Source organism: Gadus macrocephalus, chromosome 21 (assembly GCF_031168955.1).
Source record: "Gadus macrocephalus chromosome 21, ASM3116895v1".
Lineage (NCBI taxonomy): Eukaryota > Metazoa > Chordata > Actinopteri > Gadiformes > Gadidae > Gadus > Gadus macrocephalus.
In genome coordinates this window covers 12435026-12458896 of record NC_082402.1, presented here as the reverse complement: position 1 = coordinate 12458896, position 23871 = coordinate 12435026, and the positions used below count along the sequence as shown (strand labels likewise).

Genomic DNA, 23871 nt, shown 5'->3' with positions numbered 1-23871 from the left:
GACTACGCTGTACATTTATGTTGAATCATCTACCGGCGTTTCATTTTTTAATAATTTAATAATTAAGTTATTTTTGTGCCCCAAAGGCTACACGCCACTTTCCAGGCCATCTTGGGAGGGTTGGTGGGGTGGAGGCAGTTGCATGTGGATGTAAATATCATATTAGTGAAGTCATTGGAACTGGCTCAGGTTCTTCAATGGCCCATTGTTCTATACAGTGGCCATCTGCTCTCGCCACAGTCATAGCTCTGTTGTAGGGGAACACTCAAGGGGGAATCAAACTAATTTATTTATGGGCACACCCAGCCTTTATTTCATGGCATGCTACTCATAAATTAAAAAAAAGAACATTTCGATGCAGTCTGAGACGGCACTTATATGCTGCCTTTGGTCAGATGCTGCCATTTTCAATGCTGTCCTTCTATGGTTTCGGTTTCTTCAGAACTTGGCAGGGCTCTCTGGCTATTCTTCATGCGGTTTTATTACTGGAAAGCCGAATATTGGTGTATTTAATCAGAGCAGAATTGTCAATAATACATTTATGACAAATAACTGAACAAATATGAACATAGCAAACTGTTGGTGACTCCAAATGATTCCAACCTTAAAACAATGGACCATTTCCATTTGAAGAGGGAGAGGAGACTAACGGTCAATGTGTAGGTGAACCCTAGCCTGGTCCTACCAGACTCTCGTACTTCATTTCATTTGTACAGAGAGTCTGGACCTACTCAATTGACAAACGTTACCTTACTTGAAGGCGGGTGTCTGTTGTAGTTTCAAACGATTGGATCTGCTCAGTGGCACTCTGGATCTGCCATAACCAATCGCTACCGTTTAGCCGGGAATCGCGTTGCTCGCAGGCTGTAAACAAACCAAACAGCGTGCGACGTGCGTGTTTGGTTGATGTCCGTCAACGAGAGCTGACTTTCACGTCATTGATCTCAGCCACTCAGATAGATACTTTATTGTTATTGCACATGTCACACAAGTACAGAGCAAAGAAATTACCAGTTACATCCCGTCCAAGAAACATAAAAGACAGTGTGGGGAGACAGGACGGAGTGACTGTCTGGGCTCACATGCGCTCCCTCGTTAGATAAGAAAAAGGTGAACAAGAGGGGAAACGAGGGGAAAAAAAAGTGAATTCCCAAACTATGTTCCTCTAAGGGGGGCACAGTGTAGGGATTAGCAAAAAAACACCTCAACACGTAAGCAACATATCAAAAACATCACAAACACATGTGGGAGGGGGGACGGGTGTCGGGGAGGGGAGGTGGCACAGCTCTGTTCGCTGATTGGACGCAGAGAATTTAGACTGAGAAAAACCCACTAACATACCGCAGACCCAGACCTAGTACTGAAGGGAAATACTAATTGAGCGGAAGTACTTGGGCGGGCGGAGCCACGCTAGGTGAACCCCTTATTTCAGCTCAAAATGTAACTACAATTTAAAATTTAAAATGCAGTAACTTTTAGCCATGAGTTCTAGGAAGGAGGGGGAGGTGTTGTCACCTTGGTTACGATGCAAGGAAACTTTCTGATACAATTTTTCTGAGCTAGCATGCGTCATTGAGTTTGAGTGTTATAATAATAATAATAATAATGGATTGAATTTATATAGCGCTTTTCTAGACACTCAAAGACGCTGTTTACAGGGAAGGGGGAACCTCACTAACCACCACCAGTGTGTAGCACCAACACGGGTGAAGCACGGCAGCCAATCTGCGCCAGAACGCTCACCACACACCAGCTTGAGGTGGAGAGTGAGGGAATTAATGAGTCAGCCAATTATACAGGAGGATGATTAGGGGGCCAGATTGAAATGAGCCTGGTTGGGCCAGGACACCGGGGAAACCCCTACTCTTTACGATCAGTGCCATGGGATCTTTTATGACCAAAGTGAGTCAGAACCTCGGTTTTACGTCTCCTCCGAAGGACGGCACCTTCCACAGCACAGTGTCCCCGTCACTGCACTGGGGCATCGGGATTGATGAGTAAGGGGGCCAGAGGGAAGAGTGCCACCTATAGGCCACCACCCGACACCACTTACAGCACCTGGTATTCCCAGGCGGTCTCCCATCCAGGTACTAACCAGGCCCGACCCTGCTTAGCTTCCGAGATCAGACGAGATCGGGCGTGTTCAGGGTGGTATGGCTGTTAATGAGTAATGTATATGAAATGCGCCACACACTGTCGAGTGTCAGAGAAGCCTAACCCGCTCTCAAATGACACATCAGCATGAGCCGCTGCCCAGAAAGTTCTCCACACTCCACACCACTGTGGCGATAGCCTGTAACTGAGCTCGGAGCAAAGCAGAATCTTCAGTCTACTTACGACTCACTAGTTTGGGTAGATGATAAAAAAATTAAGAATTTTACACCTATTTTTCGATTATTTCAGTAACAGTGATGACATAGCTAATATGTTTAAAGCTATTAATGATTCTAAGGCGATATGATTGCCAGAAGCTGCACATGACCATTATCCAATTAATTATTGTGCATAGTCTCAAAGGTCAGGAACGGCTGGGGGTTGAGAAATGTGCCGCAATCGTCTGCAAAGTGCAGGTCTTCCCATGATGACTGACTTGGTAGAAGAGGTTGGGTAGAGCAGAAATAAATGAATCACTAAGAAGATTCCATGCTTGATTACTCAATCAAGCATGGCAATGTAGCAATAAAGCTTAATTTAACTTGAAGCATGGTGTTCAGCCAATGTACTCAGACTAAGTCTTTGGCTAAATTGTATTAACCCCCCCCCCCACACACACACTCCTCCATCTGACACCTCTTTCATCCAAATTCCAGAAAGTTATTTCACCTCTGCTTATGAATATTCTAATATCCGCTTCCAATTGATCAAATGGGAAAAGCAATCAGACCCCTACTTCCAAACAATTTCCATATATGTTGCCATCATTTCAATCAAGGACATTAACCCTTAACATTCAGGATTCAATATCAATGTGAAAGTCATAGTAAGTGGAAAGCAGATCTTTCTTTTTTGCACAACATATGCATCTCAGGTTTAAGATGTAGATTTGTAAAGACATGTAGATGTGTAGATGTACATTATTGCATTGCAATTATTGCAATGCAATAATTTCTCACATTATACATCTACAATTAAATATAAGAATTCCATAGGAACCAACAACTGATCTTGAATAGCTACATGTTTGTTTTGTGACTGAGAAAAAGCTCTGTATTATCTCATTGTCATGGTTACAGTTGGATCTGGATACAATGAATCTCAAATGGATGTATTCAGTATTATTGTCACCTGTTGCTGCTATTTCTAAAAGCCAGGCTGAGTAACCATGTAACCTTTCACTCACCTCCTGTCTGTTAACCTTCATTAAATTGCCAGATAGTACTGCAACTGCCCTTCTTATAACTCCCTCCATTATTAAGTCCAGACAAATGTGCCTCTACTAATGTAATGGTTTCAGATTTTCAGGATGGGAATAGGAGTGGAACACTAGGAGTGTAAATCCCCCAGCTAAAGTGTTTTTGTTATTAGCCTAGCCTGGGCTTCGCGTGGGCTCGCTGACCTCACACCCCAACTGTCTCGTCTCCGGCAGCTCCCAATGTGTGAAGGCTGCGGATGGAGAAGTGACAGGCTGAGGTGTCTGTTCCTCCATCTCCATCCCTCACTCCTTTATCATTCGGTTGGAAAATGCAAGCTTAGTTTGGAAAAAAAGCCCAATCCTCAGGACAAATTGACCCATAGGAATACCAAGCCGTGAAAACAGCTTTAAAGGCCTCTTTCAGTAGTAAACGCTTGACGATATCAGGGTTTCCCACAACTGTCTATAGGCGAGACTCAGCCCCTTTGATGCATTACCTCCCGCCTCTACAAACAAATTAGGTTTTCACGATAAAAGACAATATATGACCGACCCCCGCGTCTCGTTTCTGGCTCTCCGTTTCTCCTCTACCTCCACTTGCTTTGCAGTGGAGGTAGAGCGTATACTGCATGGGCGCGGCTACTTTCTTTTTTGGTTTTCATTTTTTTGCGGATGCATTATTTAAAAAAAATATCGCGGAAATATCGCGAGAACACTACGTGTCATCGTGGGACGTCAATATCGTCATCGCGATAAAAATTCGATATTTTGTCCAGCCCTACTACACATAAACCTATAATGACATTGGCAGTTTTTTTTCCAGGACGCTCAACCAAAACACAACATGAAAAAAATACAAGGTCCTCAGCCTCGCAAAAGCAGCCAGCAAAACACTCTGTTCCCATTCATTACAATTACCCAATCTGCCCCGAGCTATTAAAAAGTGTATGGTTTCATCGAGGGCCGATATCTCTATGAAATCAAACCGTGGCCAGTCTCGGTGGAGATGGATTGCTCAGACGGAGAGCTAGATTGTCTGGCAATTCCTGAGCCACTGCCAGCCTCTAAAATGAATCTATATCTTAAATCAGAACAATGTGGATTGTGGACCCACATTTGGCCCTCTAAGGAAATAGTCCACAAACGATGGTTCTCTCCAGCACCGCTGTGTTCTCTCCCCTGCCTGGGCCCACTCACAGCGGGAGAGCACGCCGTCTGTTGCGTAAGGGCTCGAGCTCGCTGGAAGAAGGAAAACTCTATCCACGGATCAGATGACTAACATCATTTGCGTACCTCAGTTGCTTTGAGATGCATTTATTTATATATTTAGCTCTCCTTCAAAGTCTCTGAACTGTTACGCAAGCGGCGATGATGCACACAATATTGGTTCAGTGGGCATTGCATAAGAGAGAGCATCTGTTTGTTTCCTTTAGACCCTTTCCGTCACAATGCCACATTCACGTAGAGGTGCAAACATAATGCCACTTGAAAGCTCCTTAAAAACACTCATACTCTCTCTCTCTGGCTGGTAATGTTTGCTTTTAAAATTAAGAAGAACCAGAGGTGCTAATTTACCACTACAATGCAAGTGCAAGATGGCACTTTTGCAGTCTAGACCCCAGACACCCGTGATGTTCAGAGGTGTCTAGCGTAGCGGTTCGGAGCGATGTCATGAATTAAACATTTCTACCTTTACTTTATGAGTTTATGGATGGCATCCTGACGAAGATATCAGAGACCTCATTTACCAAGGTGGAAGAAAATATACTGAATGCTAACCCTACAAACTAAGAAATGTATATTTATCAAGCGTTTAGGGGCACAGTTTCCTTTGATAAATGCTGGCTGTCCTAAATCCTTATGCCTATCCCCGGCAGAGAACTAATAAAAATTATAAAGAAGCGCAAAAGGTAAAAATCTCCTATGGAAATGTTGCAAATGCTAGTCACTCCCTATATCTGTGATGATATAGGGAAACTGTGCATAAAGTGATGACACCTTCAAAGGACTGCAGGCGTTAAACGGCTTAGCGCGGGCGGGGAAATGCCAGCTATATCTCCTAGTTTGGCTGAAACATACCAGTTGCCAGAACCCAGAGGGTCGAGAGGACTTTGATGCTTCCAGAAAGTTAGTGCGAAAGTTAGACGAAAGGCTAGATCTGCCATTTGAAGCGCCCAACTCCTACTGTACACATGGTTTGCGCAGAGAGTTGTTTGTACGCAAAATGTATAAATGAAGGACTAGGACAGTGGTTGGTCGGCTCATGTATTGACAAAGGCCTTAAATAGAATTATTCACACTCACATGTGCATTGCAACAAACACTGTTGCCAGAAATGCAGAAGCCCTCATTCTTAGGCTTCTAGATAGCTACGATTTGTGCTTGTCACAGATCCCAAAATGTACTGAATGGAGCCGAGTTTCTCAGTTTTCTCCGTAATAAGATGATATGACACCTGCACCAGCTTATGTCCATATTTCTAACACAGAATCGGCAGAATCACAAGAAAATTGATAGTAGCCATCTTTTATATTGATGGCGGTTACAAGGCCTTATTGGTATTGGAAGGAATTGTTAGCTTGAGGATCAAATTCACTGTCTAGATTGAGCTGTCTAGATATTTCATAAAAACTATAAAATGTGATCAGTGGAGCAAAGAGCAACACCAAGTAGGTTTGTCCATCAAATGTGGCCATATTAATAGATGTAACCCTTCTTTCCAATCCTTAATGTATAGAGTTACAATTAAGGCATTTGATCCCAAGGTGCTTAGTGAGGACCTCTCTTTAAAGTCTGCATTTAAAGCAGACTTTAATTTAAAGCAGATACGGGACCTACCAAACAATTGGCTTTTCTGAGCTGAGTTCCCTGAGTCCCCGAAGGCCCCCTGTAGAGGAATGCCAGAAAACAGGGCTGCTCCCCATACGCCAAACATGTTTTGAGCCCATAATTGAAATGTACTTTCAAAGGGAATTGTTCCTTTGACATTGTTTAATTGCATATGTTATTCTTAATATATTCAGTTTGACAAAGTATATTTTGCCCAAAGCAAACATTATTTCACCTCTCTAAATAAAACCTACACACTTTCTTTCCGCGGCCTGTCAGCTGATTTGACTAAATACCACCAAAGCAGTTGAGCAAACACACTCCATCCTCCTCAACACATGTTAACGGCAACATGGAGCCGGGGAACTGCAGGCTGGCTGCTAAAGGCCTTTCATATTAGGCATGAAAAGTGCTAGAGGCAACGCGCACACACACCGCCACCTGACTAGAATAACAATCACTCTCCTCCACATTTGATTAAGCATTTGAACGCGATGCTACACTGTGGCCGTGGAAGGCTGTATAATCCAGTTTTGTGGAATGAAAACTGAATAATTTCGCTCCATGTGTGCTGAGGCAGAAAGGATAACATTGAGGGATTACATTTTCTGAAATATTTTGCGATGTCTGTTCTGCCAGACCTGTGCGAGTCACCATGCATAATAGAGAAGAGATGATCCTTGTATGCCTGGGCCAAGATGGAGAATGTCTAATAACGGAATGTGTAAAGGGTGAATAAGGCGCTCCTGAAGTATTGCTGGTTTATTTATGACCTTTGTTGCAGTTTATCATTGTGTACCCTATCGTGTGGAAGGTTTTGTATTATTCGGAGTAGAGAGCACAGTTGCATCGGACTCTATTAGACAATCCCTTTTTCCGCTACTTGCGCTGCGTCATAGTGGGCAGTGGTCTGACGGTGATGCTTGCATTGCTCAAAATATCAGAATTCCAAAGCTTTCCTTGCCAACACGACGAGACATACAATCATTTCTTTGGGTACAGGTGCATACCCTAAACAAGACAGTCAGCAACCACATGAAATAAGAGGCAAAGATATGCAGAAGAAGTGCAAAGATATGCAGAAAAAGACAACCGTGAAAGGAGTCTGTAAGATTGCAGCAGGTGAAAAAGAGTTGTTGTGCACAACAGGGGATTCAGCTTGCAGCGGCTGTTTACTAGCTGGAGCGCTTCAGGAAATAAGCTTCAGAGGTGATGGGTGGTGCCGGTGGCAGTAGACCTGCCGCCCTTCCAAGACGGTATCCTTCTGAGGAAGTGGGAGCAGGGGTGAGAGAGGTCTCTGGGTTGGCAGCTGGTGATCTTTTCCCCGCAGTACCGACAAAGATATGTGCCTTGCTGCCGCTTTTCAGTTATTCAAACATGATGGGGAAATAAATGATAAAGCCCTTGGGTTAAAGCAGTGGAATGTAAGTTTTGAGAGTTTGCAGTTTTTCAGTAGCACAGAATTTTTGTAGCTCAGAAAGGCCATTCCTATTAGTTCCTCATGGCCTCGCTGGGCTCAGCCTGTTAATCCTTTCTCCCCCCTTGCTCTACCTACATGCATGCGCAGCAGGAGATGCCTCTGAAAAGATGGCGGACTGTCAACGGACTGCTAAAAACAGCCCACACGCGTCCGTCTAATTGTAGACTTTATGGCATACATGCAAGACCGCTTCTGTTGTTATTGTATGCCGGTATTTAAACAGTGACACCTATTCATTTGAATGCGACGTTTTGAATATATGGGTTTACTCTTAACAAAATGGAATCTAGATGATGGATGTATTTAAAGGTAAAGTATGTGAAATTACGGCATTCAAATATCTCAAAATGACTTGATTAAAACATTTTTAGTAGTTACATTATTATGTAGTTCCATAAATGTTTCCAACGATGTTCAAACCCAAGAAAAAAAATAAATAATTCAAGGTAACTGTGCTATCCATTGGGTGGACTGTTAATGGCGACATACCCCCTTTACCCGGTAACCTCAGGGGAACCCATAATCCCCAGTAGTTTTAATTTCTGAAATTATATTTCAATATAGATTTATCTTTCTTTGATGTGCTTCTGTGACAAGTGTCTCATGCCAGCCACAAAGCTTATGATACAATAACAATGTAACATCACAACATTCACAACACGTTCTTAGATATTTTGTGTACGATGGTTTTGACCCTGGATGACAGCGCAGATACTATGCACGGTTAATTCAGCCAGATAGCGTGAGCTATAGCTTTATGGGTGTTTGACTCATCTAATGGCAAGTTAGATATGTTACGTCACTTTGTTCACACGCTACTCTGTAACGCTACTCAATAAATGACTTTTGTAATGGTTTTGATTGAGAGACCCCCATGCGACAGACATTGCATTTAATCTTTTTAGAGGTTGGTGTAAATATAGGTTTGCCATGAAACGCAACATCTCTTATTGATGATGATTTTCTGATTTTTGTCATGCAATAACATCCAAATAATCTCTCAATGGTAAGGGAAATTGCATTGCATTTGGGTGGATGTTTGCATTCTGCAATAAATCATTCTGAAGCAGGGGGTGAAAGGGACAATCAGCGGTCTCTCCTCAGTGGTCTCAGACAGGCCTGTCTAGCGGCTTTACCTGAAGAGGAGAGGTTTTCAGAGGAGAGGCTGCCAGGCAAACTTCCCTGCGTTGCTTACTGTGACAGCCAATACAAACATTGGTGCTGGTTGCATGCATATAAACAGCCATCATTTATTCATTGGATGAAACGCTAAAACTGCACCAGTAAACTCAAACAAAGCTAAGGAGTTTCTGCATTGAAATCTGCTTTATTTTTCTCATTGTTGTGTCAGTTTTCAAAAATAATAGACGGGGGGGGGGGGGGGTTTTACTTGTCTTGCGTCTGTGATTTATTTCATGGTTTTGGCTCTGGCTTTGGCAGCAACAAAGCCACGGTACGATTCACGGATCACTATACTATAGGCCGTGTGCAATGAGCCTCCGACATAAAAATGGATGAGGCAGAAAATTGCCCCCCATTTATATCATCCTCAACATTTATTCCCTCCCTTCTGGTGGAAAGAAGGCGCCACTCATTGCTATGCAGTGTTTGGGCTCGTGGGCGTTTTCACCTGCCTGCATGATGTCTGTAGCTCCCTCTGCTCCCTAAGGGGACCTTGGGAAGTGTGTTCTCTTAATAAGGGTCTGTGTTATTCGCCTTCCACATGACCCCTACATTACTGACCAACCGCCTCATTTGTCCTTTTCCAAACGGGCTTTCATATGAAAGAAGTGTCTTGGCTTATCACTGCACACATCGACATCTGTAAGAAGATGTGTGTCTCTTCGCAGCCTAATAACTCTCTCCCGAGCTTTCCTGGGTGCACGGAGAAATGGTGGGTGGATGTTGTGAGATGGCCGGGGAACTGAAATGGAACTCCATCTCTCTGCCTACACTCCATCGCCTCGTGAAGCCGGTAGTTCTTTTAAGTTTGGCTCTCAGCCTTCTCTATGTCAGCGAGATCGTCAAGCTTTCATGTGTGAAATGCTTTGACTCATTGATCATTCTTGAAAATGATGTTGTGATGGCTTTCTTTTGGATAAAGGACTCACTCGGATGCCAGAGTCCTTGTTCCTAAATTCTTCATTTTCTACTTGATTTCAACATTAGTTATGGTTTTTTAGGAATAAACTACTGATTAATATTGACTGAGCTAAAAAAAAAAAAATATCTTGATACCTTACTTACATGGTTGCCAAAGGATAAATAAAAAGTGAAATAAAGGGTGTTTTACGTTAAGAGTCTTCAGCCTCATCAATAAGGATGAGGCTGAAGATCTATGGGCTCCTTTAACAAATACCAGGCTTGTTGTATGCTGGGTCTGTTATCCCCTCTGTTATAATGAACCATTTATCTACTCCTGACACTTTGTTCAGTTAAAGGTCCCTGCCACCAAAATCCCCAAAAAACACATGTTTCCTAATGCATTTGTTTATACAAGGGTGAAGGGCTATCAAAAAACCTTAAAAACATGACAATCATTTTTTACCCAAATGCAAAAATGGGTGGCAAGGCGCCCCCGCCCCCACCCACCACCCCCCCCCCCCCCCCCCCGAAACACAAAGTTTAGTTTTTGTACGGTACATGTGTACGTGCATGTCTAACACACAAGTAAACATTAACAGTGAATGGTGTCCAGATTGTCAATAGGAAAACAAAATGGTCTATCTGTAATTATTGTTGAGTTTATCATCATAAGTAGCAATCATTTAATCAATTGCTGCTACCTCAATAAGTCACATTTGCATACGCCAGCTACATTGCTAATCGCAAAGGTGTTTAATATCCACTGATGCTTACGGACATTTCATGAATTTTATAGGTAAAGCATGAAATATAAACAATGGCAAGGACTTTAATGAAAGAGTAAATTCAGTTATGTCACATATTGCCAATATTTCCCCCTGAGTTGTTATTGTGGTAGATAAACCACAAGGCTTTAACACATTCTTGACTATATGCATGGATCACAAGCATGTCTGAAAAATGCGGAATGATTCTGCTCTTGGGCTTCTACTTCTTCTAAGTGGAATTTCTTAAAGATCCAGTGAGCCCACTCATTCAGAAGGAATTCGAACACTGTGTGATTTAAAAAAATGCGAGTAAAATATGAGAATTTTAGGAAAGAGGGGGGTGTCATATTCCAATGGTTACGATCCAAGGCGTGTTACGCCAGACTCCCTCGGTAAAGGTACTCGGAAAAGAACGCCACCTTTGTTTGCAGCGAGTGAAACGTTTGTATTGCTTAAGGGAGAACATAGGATTTTACTCATTTTTTCCCTATATTGGGTACTTATTTCAGTAACAGTGATAAAATGGCATGTATTCATGTGTTTAAGATCATAAAGGACAAGTGACCATGTTAAAAACAAAGAAAATGTGATTTTGGTTTCAATGGCTCTTTAAGGTTGCAATGGAGCTCCACCTGGCCCTAGTCTTTTCCTGTGAGGGTTGAGTTGGTATTTGCTGCCAGCTTCCTTATTTCCAAACGTTCCCTCTGTTTACAGGGCTGGTCATCTCCCTCTGTCACACTGCCAAATGTCAGCTCATTTGAAATGGTTTGAAGAATAAAGTTCAGGGGCTTTGTGGTGTTTGGCCGGTGCTATTTTATGAATGTTACCAAAAGAGGATATGGAGAAGTTCTTAGGGCCTGAGATATTCTTCTACCTTGTGTAATTTGTCTGTGATCGTCTGGCATAAATGCGTTGATCTCTGCTTTTTATCTTCTCAATGGGCTGAGTAGGTTACCTGATCTTTACTCTAGTGCACATTTGCATTAGCGTTCCACATTATTGACTGAAGCCATTTCCTGCCTGCCAAACCTGTGTCTCATTTCAACATGGAGCCTATAGAAAATATCAGTTACCGTGTTTCTACCCAAAGGAAATCTAAGATGAGGAGAGGGAGAACTATTTTCCCGTCTGTGTTGGCGTGATACTTCAACATGTCTCTGTATCTCTGTCTCTGCTCAGTGCCTGCACCAGAGACTAGTATTAACTGATCCTTGGATTGCTGCTCATCTTTACTGTTGACAGAACGGTTAATTTCTCAGATTTTTTACTTACCATTACTTACTTGTTGCCTCCAGCACTGCAATCATGCATTCCTCACAGGGAAGAATAAAATTGGTCTCTGATCATGACTTTTAACTGGTATAGTTGAGGACAAATATCCTAGCAATTTTCCTTTCTCCTTTTATGACTTGAATCTTTTTTGTTAACCTGTTTGCCCAAAATAAATTCTTTGGCTGAATTGGATGCTTGTCGAAAGCCATGTGTAATTTACTTCTCTTCTTGCAGAGGACAATAATGACCATATTTGATCATTTTCTTCATGTATAATGATTTTCATTGTTATTTAGTTTAATATTTAATAATATTTAATAATAATAGTAATAATTGTTTAATAATGGTTTTGGCAAAGGAAATGACTGTTAACTGTTCAAATCAGAAAGAGAATGATACAAAGAAAATACACTGTGGACTGTGTGCATGCTTTCTGAGCGCACAAAAGATGCGTAGTAAACCATATTTCTGGGATCCTGCTGCACGTCAACCCTGTCATTGAAATAGGATCAACATCAGAATATTTGTTCTCAAATATTCTCTGAATTTCCAGGAACTGTCCTGGTTGTATTATCATCACAGCTGTCCCTCTGTGGCTGTTGGAAACCTGTAATTAAATGCAATTTCACAGGACAAAATTCCGGCTATTTCTCCTGAGAACGGTGCAATATGGCACGGCTGGTTTGGTTCCCCTGCAGCAGCAGTTATTTCGGTCATTGGTAATGAATGAGCCAAACACCCTCTGATTATTGCAATCATAACGAATCCCCCAATGCCGGATGAGCAATTGCAGTCTTGCCTGTCAAAACACTGCATTGATGTTTCTGCCATGCTTGAATCAATTAAAAGAGGTCATTGTCCGGTTATGGGTCCTGGCGAATTAAATGGATCAGGCCAGGTATCAAAATATTTTCTTTAATCTCTGCGGGATGCGTTTGGCCCCAAAGCTTTCAGTGTGGAAACTCGATCCATAAATGGCTTTTAGAGTTCCAGGTATGAGAAGTGCTTGCCAACGTACTAAATAGATGTACTCAACCAGATTTTCAGCCATGCTTTATTGACCTTTGTTTTTTGCTTTCTGTATTTGTTTTGGTATAAGTTAACCTTGTTTTTCTATTCTTATTTTTCAGTTACTGGAAGGCAGCTTCACTTCGCAGGTCAGCCACGAGGTTGATGGTCTCATCTTCCAGCCATGTGGGGTATGTTATCTTTTTGCTTTTCGGGGTCATCACAGTCAAAACTAGCTAACTAAGTGCATAATTGGATGTTAAAATTCAAATGATCATAGAATATGTAGTTGTTGACACTCTTGCTCCTTGTTCTTATCTGCTGATATAAAGAAATCAATTGAGATACAGGGCAGTGCTGGGGAACATCTGAAGCCAAACCTGAACCCCTAAGGTCATTCTTGGGTACATGGGAGGTTCTGGTTGTTTAGCTTGGTTGGAGCCGCCCCCCTCAGTGTCAGGATAACAGCTTGCCACCGCCACCCACTGTTTGTTTGTCCCACTCTGTGGTCACCTTCACTCGCTCTCCAATGTGGTGCATGAGACGCACATGGCCTGGTTGTTTTCTACAGAGAAAGGAAGGTCCTTCTGTGTTAGAATATCAATGTGCTTGGGTGTCTGAGGTGTTTCTTCTTTTCTTTCTTACTATTTTTTCTTGCAAACTTAGAGGTTGTTTTCGAAGATTCCTCTTCGAACACTAAATCTTTTGAAAAACGTACTTTCTTTTCCAAACAAATTATAAAATAAAGATGTAATCCCACCTGCATGAGTTATTGAGTGAATGAATGAGATGTTGTATGGTTGAATTAATTACTTAAAATGTAGTAAAAATAAATAACATAATTTATATTAAACCACAGTGAAGCTTGCAGGGTTTTTCATTGGTTCTGGAGCTTCTGCTGTATCTAAGTGTCCCCAGGTAGCCAATCATGAAAAAACAGCCTGGAAAGTCAAAAATATCAAGGTAGCATTTATCACATTGCTCATCCTTTCCTATAACTGACATTAGCACATTTCTAATGTCAAGACTGAACAATGACAAAACGCAAGGCTGCCCCTAAAGAGACCTTCCTCATTCAGTTTTCGGGTCTGGGAAACACTTTGAATTCCTTGTAAAGTGCAATGTCGTCGTAGATCATGAGTGTCCCATGAACGTTTTATTCTGGTCCATGTATAAATATGTACATATTTTTTTTTTTAACAACAAATTGAAAATAACCAATTGAGATGACGTAGGTTTAATGTAAGCCTCTTTCTTCTACTATTCCCACCCTAACCCTCACTTCAAAATCCCACTGGCCATTATGGCTTGGAGTCTGGCTCAGTGAGTATCCGTTGCCCTGTGTAGGCAACCCTGAAGACCGTGAGATTTTGCAATGGCTTATGGCAATTAATACTAATCTGCAGATCAAACGGGCGACTGCTGATCTTCCTGAGTGACGGATGTTTATTTAAGCCAGCATATACTGAAGAGGAAATACAGTGGGGCACCTGGCAGTGTGTTCAGAGTCCTGCTGTTTTAGTGTCCCAATCAAGTTATAAAGTAATGCTGCGCGGATGGAACGGCTATGTTTACGTCTGCGAATTCCAATTACCAAAGAACTATGCCTTTCAGCATCTCATTCAAGGAATACATGCTTCTTTAAATGCCGCACAAAAGTTTGACGAGAAGTTTATTGCAATGTTCATCTATATTTATTCTATATACTGCAAAACCAACCACAGAACAATGAGACGACATGATGTTAACCACATAGTCGATAAATATTATTATATATAATATTGGGAGACCTCATATCTGCCCCTTGAGTTGCTCACACCCGGACATAAACAAGTTCCCATTGGCAGACCCAGCCATGCACCACGGAGGGTTAGGGAAATTGACAATATCGAACAATTGGCTTCATGCTGTTCATGCTGTTCATGCTTCAGTAAGATTATCTTTCCTTGGATTATTGGAGCAGTTCATTCTATTTGTTTGACTTTATTCTTTATTCATCATCTCCAGCCTAATGATGAACATGATTACTGGGCTCATTAAGAATTCATACCATACATTTTTGCGTAAAGAGACCAAGAGTTTCATAAATGCATACTTTCCTTTTTGATTGAGTGTTCGAAATCGTGACTCAGCCTCTCACTTGCGTGGTAATGGTAGTGCTATTGTGACCCCAGCTGTTTGAAAAACCTGCTTTCTTTTGTTTGTTACATTCTGAGATTAATTGTTGTTATTGCTGTGTTGTGTTCTTGTTGACTTGATGCGTCAATTAAAGCTAATGCTTTCAGTCATGTCAATTGATTTACTGCCCTATCGCAGAATGGTGATTAAGGAAAATCCTCTGCTCTAGCGATGACAGAATTCACCTAGGCAATTCATTTAACACCGGCTAATTGCCTTTTTACTCAGTCAATTAAAGCCACTTGGCAATAGCCCAGTGGTGGTAGAAGTGTAAATAAACATTTAATTTAAACATAAAGCAGATGTGTAATTTAGTAGTATCTGTGTAGCTTTTGGTATTTCAATATTTTGGTGACTACAAGGTGTATAAAAAAAACTATATTCTATTAAATAATAAACCCAAGTCAAGAACACTATAAGTAGGGCTGAACGATTGCGGGAAATAATTGAATTGCGATTATTTTGACCATTATTTTTCCTTATGTTGTGTATTATTCACAAAAAAAAATAAAAATCATTCTTTAGTATGACCAACACAACAATGGAAGCAGTCAACATAAAAAGTTGTCTTTCCTTTAGGCCAGGCCTAAAGGATTTATATCATAAACTTCTTTATTTAATTATTGGATTGTAAAATAAAAAAATAAAAAAATATATCGTACTGATTTCCAGTCAGTAACAGTAACAAATCACTTTTTTTTATTTAATCGCAGCCTTTGCGATTTGAATACCGCGTTCTATTACATCGCGATTTCAATTTGAATTAGATTAATCGTTCAGCCCTAACTATAAGTGTAATTTACTGCAGAGAGTAAAAGGATAAAGAAAGACTTTAACAGAGAAAGAACATAAGGCATTGATAACAGCACCAAGTCTACGTGCCAATATTTCTTATCCAGCCCTTTTATCTACAAATCAGAGGCATTTCCTACCTTCCATCAACTCGGTTGTGTAACATTATATTTGTATTGATTGCCATGGCCTCTTGCCGAGCATCACAGGAGAACTCGGTGTGTTTTTTTCCAAGCAAATAATCAGAACCTAGACAAGGCATTTTCACGAGGCCTTGATCAATATTGCCATAATTGGCTTTGAGAGCTTTGTGGCTTAGCTTACATCGAGATTATACAGGGCAGGCACGTCAAACATCTCATACGTTTACTGCCCCAACTAATTTGATACTGAGGTTGTGAGAGCTTAAAAACTTCATAAACATATTTTGATGATTACATTGTCCTTTTGCAAGAATTTAGACTGACATGATTAGTTATCTCTGGTCGGTTTGACCCTTTGAACAGCTTCCGCAGTAGACTACATGTAAAGCCCTAAACTGCCAGCAACCATATTTGTAGCCTATTGTGTTTGAACTTTGTCTTTTTCTCTCTTTATATTTTCGAAATCACATAATTTACAAAGCAATTACCACTGAGGTTATACTTACAGCGTGATCCATCAGGTCCGGGAAAGCTCCAAAAAAGAATTGACTAACAATGAAATGAGCAGATGCGCTGCTGTCTGCCCCACCACCACAGCACAATTGAAACGCTACAACCACCCCATTGATGTGTCACTTTACTCAAATCAATGTGCCAACACTAGCTGCTCAATTGCTTCTGAAATATGCTGATGGTTGCTGCTTTTCAAATATATACATTTATATACCATTTTCTGGGTTGCTCCATTGCACTGCTTCACCAACCTGGGCACAACTTTATTTATAGCTTAATTTTACTAGGGCCTCAATGTAAAAACGGTAGACCACCCTAGATCAAAAGCCAGGGTGGCCTTGAAGTCACCATCCTTAATGTATACACTTGTGTACTGTATATATTAGTGGTCAATTCTTCACATAGAGTCAGGCACCTTGTTCCGAAAATGTATGTTCTGTGTTATTGCAATGGCATGAAAGCACCAAGTTCAAAGGGAGGCTATTGATAACTGTACTGTGTTTAGCCATCCACAGTGACTTGCCTGTGTTATGCATGCCAATTTGCAGAAAGACATTTAGGAAGGGGGGAGGGGTCTCATCAGTGATGCCTTTTTCCAGCAGTTGCAGTGGCAGTGAACTCGTACCCGAAGATGAGCAGAATCTTTAAGGTTGTGTGATGGGGAAGCCAGGTTATGTCATGCAATAGCTTTTAGTCTTTTTCATTGTCAGGCGTGTTTTTTTAGGAGCTTAGGTGGGCTTACACGCCTCGGCAAGCTGGTCAGTTTCAATCAAACTCTGGAGCATGGATCCCACTACATTTTTCGAGCAAAGTAAATGGAAAAAAAAAAAACACCCTTCAAGAAATCAATTCCTCTCAACTCGGGTTTGACTTTCCTTTTAGACGGATATTAATACCTCATGAGTCAACAACACCTGCCGGATATGCTTGTCAACAAAGGCCATTTTGCGTTGCTTCTCTTGTTACTGTAGATTAAGAAAAAACACTCTTGGCTCTCTGGCTCCCTGCAGGCACCCAGGGGAACATCATCCTCCCCCCCCCTACAGCCCTCAGGGAGACGGCTGTACCTCCATTCCTTTCTGGTGTCCAGACTAGGTGTTCAACCTTTAAAGATGTAGAGGATACCATTACATTCACAAAAAAAAAAATATCACAATCATTTGATTTATGAGGAATGATCTACGGATCATCAACACTACGGATGTTTAAAATCACTTGAGCATTCTTTAAATAGAGGTTCTGTTGTATTTTCCCCACAACACTATTTTGTCGCATACATTTTTGTCCATTTCAATTTATCTAATTTTATAAAGAAAGTAGAGAAAAGCCTCTCTACTATCATTTTTTGGTTGTTTGTTTCCACTTTCAATTTCCCAACACTAGCTTCTCAATTGCTCCTGAAATTGGCTGGTGTTTGTTTTGTCTGCTGTGTGCTGCTTTTCACATATATTTTATTTTGTTTTCTTTCTTTAATTTTGTAGGTTACTCAGTTGCACTGCTTAAACCAACCTGGGCAAAACTTTATCCATAACTTACTCTTTCTAGGGCCTCATTGTGAAACCTTTAGAACAAAAGTTGCAAACAATACAACGTATGTTGAGGAATCTCTTATGGGAAAGATTGTATAAATTCTATAATGAGTGTGTGAACGGCTTCCTCAGTCATTCCTTGAAGGCATCATCCTCAATGTTCAGATACTAGTGGTCAATGCTTCACGTAGTCACACACATTGTTCCCAACATTTAGGTTTCGTTGTTGCATGGCTTGAAGACAACAAGCCATTGATTACATTGTAAAAATCAAAGAATGGAATTGAGATGCAGGTGTTATTAATCACTGCACTTACATCCCATGGAATAGTGCTGGAAGTCGACGTCGGCGTTACAAGCAAACGTTTACTTTTTTTTGATTACATGGTATGCAAGGATGTGTGGTTGTATCCCAACTGTTTAGTTTTGGCCAACTTTCTAAAAGAGAGAGCCTATTTAACGTTTCCAAAACTCCCTCACTCCATCATAATCCGCCTCATCCGCCAACAGCCAGTTGCTACACTAGCTTATCCGGTGTAATTGAAACCTCTGAATACATTGGATATTTTGTTGAAAGGCTCCTCTTCTCTAGGCTTACACGATTATATAGGAATATGGAGTATATTCGCACCGCGGCCATTTTCGCATTGTTTATTTTCCACACGTCTGCTGTGAAAGCACCTTAAGCCAACAATTTTCTCTTTTGTTAAGTTTCGAAAACTGCTTTGAATAGAAAAAAGAATGCAATGTCCCTTTTTGAGAGTGAGACCAGACACACGGTGTAGCAAAGGCTTTATGGTTTCAAAACGTAGACGTTTTAATAGCGCTTTCAATAGTGGGACGAGGGATAGTGCATCCATCAACTCATCGTAACTGTTTAATTACCCCGTTCTGATGATTTTGATGATGAAACAACACAATCACCCATCTAATCCTCTCATCTCATTGGATGGAGTTAATCTCATCAACTAACTCTGTGTTTATACGCTTCGGTGTTAAGAGTACAATTTCATAACTCATTAGTGGCATTATAATTATAAATGATTGTGAATTATCTTAAGGAAGAGAGCAAATGTGGATGCAAGTTGAGAAAAGTGAATGTTACTCATACTGACTGTTAAGTGACTGCCATAGTGATTAACAAACAGATTGACTGAAGACCCTGATAGACTTACAACTAAATGGAAAGTGGTGTGTTGTTCACACAGACAAAATGGCCAGTTTGCTACTAAAACCAGGCGCCACATCTGGCTTTTAAGTGTGCAGGGTGCTCTATCTCAACAATACAACCTTTCCCACATGCCCCCCAATACACAGCTGCCTACATTGGGTCAGAAACACAGTGTGAAGGACTATGTTAGTACCTAGTGTCTGTAATTATGTGTTATCTATAATATGGATTGTGAGGTATGATGCACATTTGTATGACATTGAGAGGCAAGGGAAACTCCTGTCCATATTAAACAAACGGCCCATACAGCGCAATGACGATATTGTTCCCTGTCAATAATTGCTGTTTGTGAACATACCATAAGAGTTTGTTGTATATCAGGGCCTCAAGTATATCCCAGCTTTCAGTCAAGGCCCCCAAATACTATATAAGGAGGTGTTCCGCCCAATCTCTCAAGCCTCTTTCATAGAAACGCCACCAAAGGCCAAGGTGGAGCTTTAAGTCCTCCATCAGAAATCTATTAAAAGGAAACCCAAACGTGGGATAAAAATAACAGTAGCTGTTAACGCGTTGCCCACCAAAGCCGTTTGACAGTGACATCTGACTGAAATCCAACTGTATAATATTTCGAACACACATAGAACACATTTATTTATTTCATTTAAATGTAATAATTAGTGAATTAATTAATATTGGCCAAACAACCATTTTCCTTTTTTCCAATTCTCCAGAGCATTTTGTGTGTACTTACAGCTTGGCAAACACTCCATGACTTTTTCCACGACTTTTCAGATCTTGGCATCGGAGGCCATTTAACATTTATCTATCTTGATTCCCCTGGTGGGTTCCCTGGACCAATCAGTTAAGGGATGCCCTGATTGGTTGAAATAAGCCAGTAGTGGTCTAAAATATGAATCGTCACATACAGAGGTAGGCAGCCCTTCAGATATGTCTGTTATGGCACCATTGGCAAGACACGAGACAAGATTATTGCCTGTAATTAGCCAACATGTTTGGCAACTTTATTTTCTCTTCATCAACCATTTGTGCAGACATGTCGTGCCATGAAGACTGATCTTGTTTGATTTGATTCGTGGTTGTAATGGGGTTCCACATCATTAGTTTGCAAATTACGAGTGTAAATTATTATATTCCACAGTATGTGTGGGTCCTGCCTAAATGAGAATGTTCTTGAGAGACAATTTAAACGCAAAAACACATCATCAAACAGAAAGGAGCTTGGTTGGATGGATGACATATATCTGTAGTAAGGATCAGTTTTTCTACTTCATTAATGAAAACATTGTTCTGCATGCGAATGCTTGCCTGAAAAGACAAACAGAAATTAGGTAAAGCAGGAGGAAGACAAAGGGTTGTTGGGTGGTCTTTGAAGTGAGCTGGCACTGGTCAATGGGTTTCTATGTCTTTGCGTGACATCTCTGCAATATGTATTCCATGTTCTGCATTCCATGTTTATCTGTTGTGTCGCATCAATTTCTTAAGTTATCTTTTTCATGTTAAAGAAGGTTATATTAAAGGTTTCATACGGTTGTATGATTGAACTGTGCTCATTCAAAGATAGTTGTTGGACTTAAAACAGTTATTTTTATATTGAAGATTTCTATGTTTCCCTGGCCGAATAGAGGGAGTTCATTTCAATGCAAAATAAACAAACAGTTAAAAAAAATCATTAGCTATTTGCCAAATTTATTTGTAACCATGGCTCCAGAAATTTCCCAATCGGTCGAGTCTGACATTGAATGGAGTCGGACATGGCTGGACGCTGGGCACCAAAGGCTAGTCATTGAGTGTTATCTACCTTGAATATCTTGAATATACTATCCAGAGGTTTGTTTGAATGTGTATTATCCCATTAAAATTAGAAATGTATTTTCAAATACGTTAGAGTGGAGTGTATCTACATAGGGAACAGGTCCTCTTCCACAGAGTCCGCCATGATGATACTCCATGTTTCTACAGTAGTCCAGAATGGACAAACGGCTCTGGAGAGAATGGGATTTCCTTAGTTGCAATCTGCAACCTCAAGCTAGATGCCACCAAGTACTGCACCTTTAAGTTCCTTCCGGTTATGAAAGTGCACAGAACGATACACAAAATCCACTTAGGGAAATCTGCAATAGTTTGTTTTGTGTGTAACCCTGCTTTTAAAGTATATTTCTGATCGTCTTTTTTATTCAAAACACTTTTAATTGCCTCGTTGTTTTATCCACCGTCTTAGATGAGCTAGAAATGCAAAATAAGTCTAATATGCCAAGGTTCAGGTGTCTCTCCCATTACTTGCTTGCCTTTATCCAAGACGCAGGCAAGTGGAATGTTGTGAATGTTCTGTACTCCCACGTCCTCAAGGGAAAATATGTTTTTGGAGAGTAAAGAGGTATAACATCAAAAGAATGTTGACCTCTTGTGTTGCACCAGAGCTGTCTCTGCTGAATAGCCTTTGTAAGGCAGGAGTATTTCAAAAGGCCCGTGAAGGCCATCTCCCACTCATGCAGGTCCATCAGGAACAAAGGAGTTGGCTTATTTTGCATCTCTCTACATTTGAGTGGAGAAGTCTATTTCTCGCTGATTAAATCTGTAATAGGTCTTTTTCTGAAGTAACAGCAAGGCCATTATGAACTTTAATTTTAAGTGAATTGGTTTGACTTTTTTAAAAGACAAAGAATTAGTTCCGAATTAGGAGGTCAATTTAAGAGTTGAAAGAAGTTAGAACAATGTGTAGGAGGAATCTGGGCGCGGTGTGTGCACGGGCCACGCAGGTAGCCTGCTAGGTAGGTGTAGAGTAGCTAGGCCATCCGGCAATTTTTGTGCGGGTCAAATGCTCAGCTTGGACAGGCTGGTTACAGGCCTGCTACAGCCACGGATACCAGATCTATATTTTTGTCTGAGCATTTGATTTATTAATACCGGACGGACAGCATGGTATGAGAATTTCACCAATTATGATAAAGAATGCTTCTAAAATACATTGCTTACCCTATCGTAAGCATATCAAATACGTGGGCAAAAATATCTGAAGTATTTGACTGAAATATATATAGGCGTACATACATTTGATTTTAGAACAAAATAAATACATACTGACAGCCTGTTTGGTGGCATAGTTGAGTTGGTAGCACGGGTGGCGGTGAAAAGAGATTTATTATACAAACAGTGCTTCCTCTTTTGGCCACAGCTTCCATTTTGTTTTAGTATAGACTGGGGTGTATTTGAGGATCAGGACTTTGTTTGTTTCTCACTCTGATCCTCATATCTGTTATTCTTTGTAGATTTTGTGGTTCAGCAAGGCTATTTGTGATTAAGTGTGAGTGTGTGTGTGCGTGCGTGCGTGTGCATAAAGAGCATGTGGATTGTCAACCTGGAACCTGCAGTCAGTCATGTTGCTGCATGACAATGTTCTCGAGAGCCTGCACACATCCCCTCTCAGTAGACTTCACTGTTACCGGGGCAACCTGACGGAGATGGCATTCGCTCGTCTATGCCCGCCCCCTCCTTCCGAGCCTCTCCGTGGCTCACGTTCCGGTGCACTTGTTCCATGTCCTCTTCAAATGTCACATATGCATAAATGATGAGCATGATTAAGGCAAGCATGTTGCGGGGGTACATGCTTACTCTATTGCCGTGGTGAGACACACAAACATGGCGTTGTGGTGTTGTGTTTATCAGGAGGCTATGACGACTTTGTATAGTCTGATATTAATCTCTTCCCCCCCCTTTGTCATTGGACTTAAGTATAATATACAATTACATGTCGTTCCGTATGTTTTGTTTGGATTGTAAAGCACTGAAATGTACTGTCTTTCTTCAATCGTATCTGTATTCACTTCGATGATGTTATTTTCCTGCGCGCGTTTGCTTTTTGACTCTCAGGAAATTGGGAACGTAACATCACTAATCTTTCTCCATCCACAAATAATCAAATCAAGCCCATAATGGCACCGGCAGACTGGGCCAAATGGCATTTTACGTTTGCATCCTATTAACCCTGTGCCTGGGGGGGGATAGGTTTTCACTCCACGTTAATAAGTACAGCTCCCGCTCAGGCGTGCGCTCCCGGCTGCACGGTGAGGTGGACGGCCCCCTGACGGACTCCTCTGCTGGCTCTCTTACAGAGATACAAGGCCGGCCGCTGTGACGACATCCTCAAGTGGAAGCCTCCCAGCCACAACTCGGTGGACTTTCGCCTCAAGATCACCAAGGTCGGCGGAGAGGGGTGAGTCTCGCTGTTGCCGGGCAAGCTAAAAGTGGGGTTCTTAACGGCGTCGTTTCTCAGTGTAGTGAAAGCCCTCGAAGCGCCTCCGTTCAGTCCCCAGGTTCTCCACCGTTAGAACCTGATGAATGGCTGTCAGAGCGTGCTCGAGTGTGTGTGTATCCGCAGGCGTGTACTGTTTGTGCGGACGTGTCGTGTCTGCCAAACAGACAGGACCTCCGAGCTGTGTTCACCAAGGGTAACGCATCGCGTGCGCGTCCATATGCGTGTGACATTTACATTCAGCTTAAAGTGAAAGTGAACTCCCTGTTTCTGCTCGATTTCGACCACTAAAAAATATATATCTTTTGTTTATTTGTTGGTGTTCGCATAATTCAGGTCCCCAGTGTCTTTTGTTTTGATACAGCATTAATAATGAAAGAGGATTTATTGTGAAATAATGCCACCACCACTTCAACGCACTCCATTTCTCAGCCCTTTCTCAGCCCTCAGTCAGTTTTGAACAAAGATTTATCAACACCTAA

The 23871-nt window shown here is 41.3% G+C and overlaps 1 protein-coding gene and 1 non-coding gene across 2 annotated transcripts in view; one reads left to right on the top strand and one right to left on the bottom strand.

Moving 5' to 3' along the window:
* The window catches only part of rngtt (RNA guanylyltransferase and 5'-phosphatase), a 67465-nt gene that overhangs the window by 31290 nt on the left and 12304 nt on the right, over window positions 1-23871 (top strand). The window contains exons 12-13 of the mRNA XM_060041227.1: window positions 12916-12984; window positions 23250-23350. Of these exons, the coding sequence (XP_059897210.1) occupies window positions 12916-12984; window positions 23250-23350 (170 nt within the window). The remainder of the gene's footprint in view (window positions 1-12915; window positions 12985-23249; window positions 23351-23871) is intronic.
* Window positions 2047-2165, bottom strand: LOC132450453 (5S ribosomal RNA). The gene has a single exon (XR_009523838.1). It is a non-coding gene; the product is annotated as a 5S ribosomal RNA (ribosomal RNA).